The following is a 4,226-nucleotide window of genomic DNA, read 5'->3' on the forward strand; positions in this document are numbered from 1 at the left end:
TAACAACAACAAACAAATATATTTGCTAAAGCACTAAGATCTATGCAATTTTATACTTTATTTAGCAAATTTGGAGTTCATAATCCTCACTCTCCAACTTGAGAGGAGGTATTAGGATATATTTTATTCAGAATTATTTATAGGATATAATTTTTCGTATAAGATATTCTTTCTTATTATCTCATAACAATTTTTATTATCTGTTATGAGAAAATATAACAATTTAGTTTTATTTTTTAGTCAGTTAAATTTTAGTTATATATCATAACTCTTTAATTGTTTATTTTACGAATGCAACAACAAATTTTTATAAGTATCTTTCTCCAAGTCTTTATAGTTTATAAATTAGTTTGACTAATATGAGTTTTATTAGTATAAAAACTTATTTTTATAAACTAATTTAAATAATTTATAACTTATAAAATCTTAGTTTTTTTTCTCTTTTTTTCTATCTTCATTAATTTACTCAAAAAATTTCGCGTCATACAATTAGATGATTTCTTGGTGTGATCTCACCATTCAAAACACCTGAAGAAGAATCAACACGATGACATGGCTCTTCTCAAATATATGTGCAAATGTTTGATAAACTATGTCATGTAAATATATAATTTTCAGCATAACGGATTTTAAAAAGAAAGCAGACTCATTATTGGTGGCATTACGGGGTTAAGTCAACCTATATGCTTTATTTGGACTACATGAAAACCATGGAATAAAAAGGAGAGAAAGGAATGCACATTTAAAAAAAACATCTTTTGATACATATTAACACAAGGGAGGAAAAAGAAAAAGAAAAAGCTGCAAGTCTCGGTCAAAATTTACTCCTTCCAATTTGAAAACACTTTGTAAAAACACCAAACCCTGTCTCTCTTTTCTCTTGTTAGGGTCTGTGGAGATAAAAATTGAGGAGTCAATGATCAATCTCGTCAAATTGTTAACAAATATCATTTTTCTCCTCTGTTTTTGATTCATTTTACAAGTATAACTAATCTCTAGGTTGGGAAAAGATGAATCTCTATTCAATGCTCGTAAGATTTAATTTGTTGCATCTCAATTCATGTTTTTACCATTCAATGAAGTGATTCTTCGGTTCTTAATGCTCATGGATTTGTCACTTAGGAATTAACATCAGATTTAATCTCTCAATTGGAAAATTGGTTTTTAAGTTGGATCTTGGAGAATTTAATTATAGTTGTTGAGATCCTAGAGATGGGACTTAAGATTTGTCAGATCTAATAAAATTCTCATGCTCAATGCTTGTTTAGGTTGAAAACACTTAAGAAACTAAGATTCTTGGTTAGCATAAAGGGGTTAGAAGTCAGGGTATTGGATTTAGTCTAGAACTAAAATATTGTAAGCATAATTGAATTGCTTGAGAGGAAATAGAAAAGAATCTAATCCCATTATCAGCAATTGTTGTTATTCTAACTGTGATCTTTCTGATTGATTGTGTTTTTGTGCTCTGTTTACACTATTATTTTGTTTTTTTCTTGAGAATCATTCAATATAATATATCCCTTCTACCTAATTATTAGTTCAAAATAGTGATAAAAATTTTTGATTAGGTACTTGGATCCAATCCTCGACCGAACAACACTTTATCTACTTCTACTACTAAGGCCTAATGCACATTCAAAGGTTTTCCTATCAAGGATATACTTTGACTTTGTTGCATCGTGGGAGACCACTAGCAAGCACCTTGGTCGTATAAATTAGAATAATTATCTACTCTCAAATCTCAACATTGCCATTTATCCAAATTGGGAACAATGGCTGTAAAAAAGAAAGGGTAATCAACCATTAGAATTGTGTCGTGTCTCAACCTTAACTGTTGAATGATGGCCAATGATGCAGATTTTCTCAAACTTCACCCAGGTGCACCTTCTCTTATCAGCACCAAATCCAAATCCGTTCTTAACTCGTTAAGATAGCATTAAAAATTTACATAATCACATTAATTGACTATTAATGTTAGACGACAATAAGTCCAAGACCTCTTGATGATTTTTTTGGTTTCACTTTAGAGTTGGTAGACAATGTAATTTATTACAGTACATAAAATTTAAATTATTTTCAGAACAATGTAATAATGGAATTAATCAACAATTTAAAAATACACATTCTAATCACTAGCTTTGGCTTACTGCATCATGATAGAAAGAAAGCGTGTTTTGGCTGGGAGAAAGAAGTGGTTAAGCAGCCCCTTTCTTCACTTTGAGGGCCCATCCTGAATTCCCTTTTGAGATGATTGAGATAGAAAATGAATTTAGAAAAGGACCAATTCAGTTGCGATGCCAGAAATTCACAAAGTCTCACTGACTGTGATGACTTGGAAAGTCTGAGTGCAACCCAGCTCACTGCCACATGGTAAAGAACCCACTATAGCTGTAGCCTATGGCCTTGTCAAATGCGTCAATCAAGGAACCTAATCAAAATCCATTGCAGCAATTGGCCTTGATCATTGTAACCACGAAACCCTTGTGTTCTCATCATTAAAAGGACGCAAAGAACTAGACTTTTTCCAACATCCATCTCACCCCTCCAAAACATCCATAAAATTAAACATAAGGCCAAGCAAAGTCTCTATAATCAAACATTCATCACATGGTTAGAGAAACACGAAGGAAGTGAACAACAAAATAAACAACATGATCGCAGGTTGTTTCAATTTCAGCCAACCCAACACACCATCATCAAGCTCCTACTGCTCTCAAACTCAATCTCAAGTGCCTCAAAATGTGGTAACATGCACATACCAAACTCAACTTTGCAACTCCCCCACTTATCTCACCCTAAGTTGGTCCAAAACCCTCTTCTCCCACTCTTTAACCATTTCCGCCACAGACATCTTTTCCATCACAATTTCTTTAAACTCATCAACCTTCTTCTTTCGAACACGCCACGGCTCAAAAACCATCCACCACCGCAAACTCAAGCTCCACTGGAACTTCACCCGCGCTGAGTTCATTCAAAACTCCGCTGAGCCAGAATCACGCTTCTACCTCGCAATATCCCACAAAGGCAAGCTCCAGTTCTTCCTGGGCGACCTTTTCCACGTGTTCTCTCCTCATCACCACCAGCAGGACTGTCCTGAGACAGTCCTGCTGTCGAGGAGAGAACACGTGTTCGGAAGCAGGAGCTACGTGTCACGTGCTGTGTTCATGGGAACGAAGCACGTGATAGAGATTGAGTGCAGCGGGGGCATACTCGGCGTGAAAGTTGACGGCGAGATGAGGTTGGTGGTGAAGAGGCTAGCGTGGAAGTTCAGAGGGTACGAGAAGATATTCATCGACGGCGTGGAAGTGGAGTTCTACTGGGACGTGTTGAGTTGGGTGGCTAACAGCGAAAACGGAAACGGACACGGCGTTTTCGTCTTCCAAGTTGGCGACGGAACGGTGTGGCCAGAAATGGTGGGTGCGGAGAAGAAGTTGATGAAGAAGAGCGTGTCGGGTTCTAGCGTGTTGCAGTGGGCAGAGGAGAGTAGCGAGTGTGGGAGAACTTCGTCTTCTTCGTCGACAAGGTCTTGTGGCAGCAATGCCACTGGATTCTCTTTGTTGCTCTATGCTTGGAGAGCTTAAATTGAATTGATTCATTTCATTTCTTCTTTCTTAATGTTAATTCTTTCTATGCTGCGGAAACGGGATTATTTTCAACTTTGAGATTGGATTGCAAATATTTTGTTCATATGTATATTCATCTTTCTTTCATGATCTTGTACAATCATTACTTTGATTCAGAAATAAACGTATACTTTGATTTGAAGCTTATGTGCTATGTCTAAACATGTTTCTCTTCTCATATCGTATATTGTTATGTCAAAAAGTGTTTGTTGTTTTCTTAATTATCACTGTTGGCTTCAAGTATATATTTCGTTAACAAAGCATATTTAGAGACCGAAGAAAAATACAAGATTTTAATATATCTGATTTCTTTTTATTTATAGAATTACAATATCTATCTTTAAGTAAATACGTCAAAAAATGGTAATGAAGAAAAAGTTCTGTTCAAATATTGAAAAGGAGAGAATTCATTTTTAAAAGAAATTGATGAAAATCATTTTCAAAAGATGAATGTATTACTTCAAAACAAAATAGGACAATGCGTTAAACTAATATAAAAACAATATGTTCATGATTTTAGTATGGTTATTGCACATTTGTCGCCATGATTTCAAAATAATTTTCCTCAAGACAAGCTTTAGCATAATACGCTCTTGATTCGCT

General features: G+C 35.0%; 1 protein-coding gene across 1 annotated transcript; it reads left to right on the plus strand.

Moving 5' to 3' along the window:
• The first annotated feature begins 2,136 nt into the window (after positions 1 to 2,136).
• LOC109797437 (uncharacterized) lies at positions 2,137 to 3,770 on the plus strand. The gene has a single exon (XM_020357477.3). It carries the CDS (start codon positions 2,652 to 2,654, stop codon positions 3,579 to 3,581), a length of 930 nt encoding a protein of 309 aa, XP_020213066.1. The 5' UTR covers positions 2,137 to 2,651; the 3' UTR covers positions 3,582 to 3,770.
• Positions 3,771 to 4,226: the final 456 nt, after the last annotated feature.

Source organism: Cajanus cajan, chromosome 6 (assembly GCF_000230855.2).
Source record: "Cajanus cajan strain Asha chromosome 6, NIPB_CcT2T_4, whole genome shotgun sequence".
NCBI lineage: Eukaryota > Viridiplantae > Streptophyta > Magnoliopsida > Fabales > Fabaceae > Cajanus > Cajanus cajan.

Coding starts and splice junctions, on each gene's coding strand:
- LOC109797437 (XM_020357477.3), top strand. CDS start 2,652: ATGATCGCAGGTTGTTTCAATTTCAGCCAACCCAACACACCATCATCA.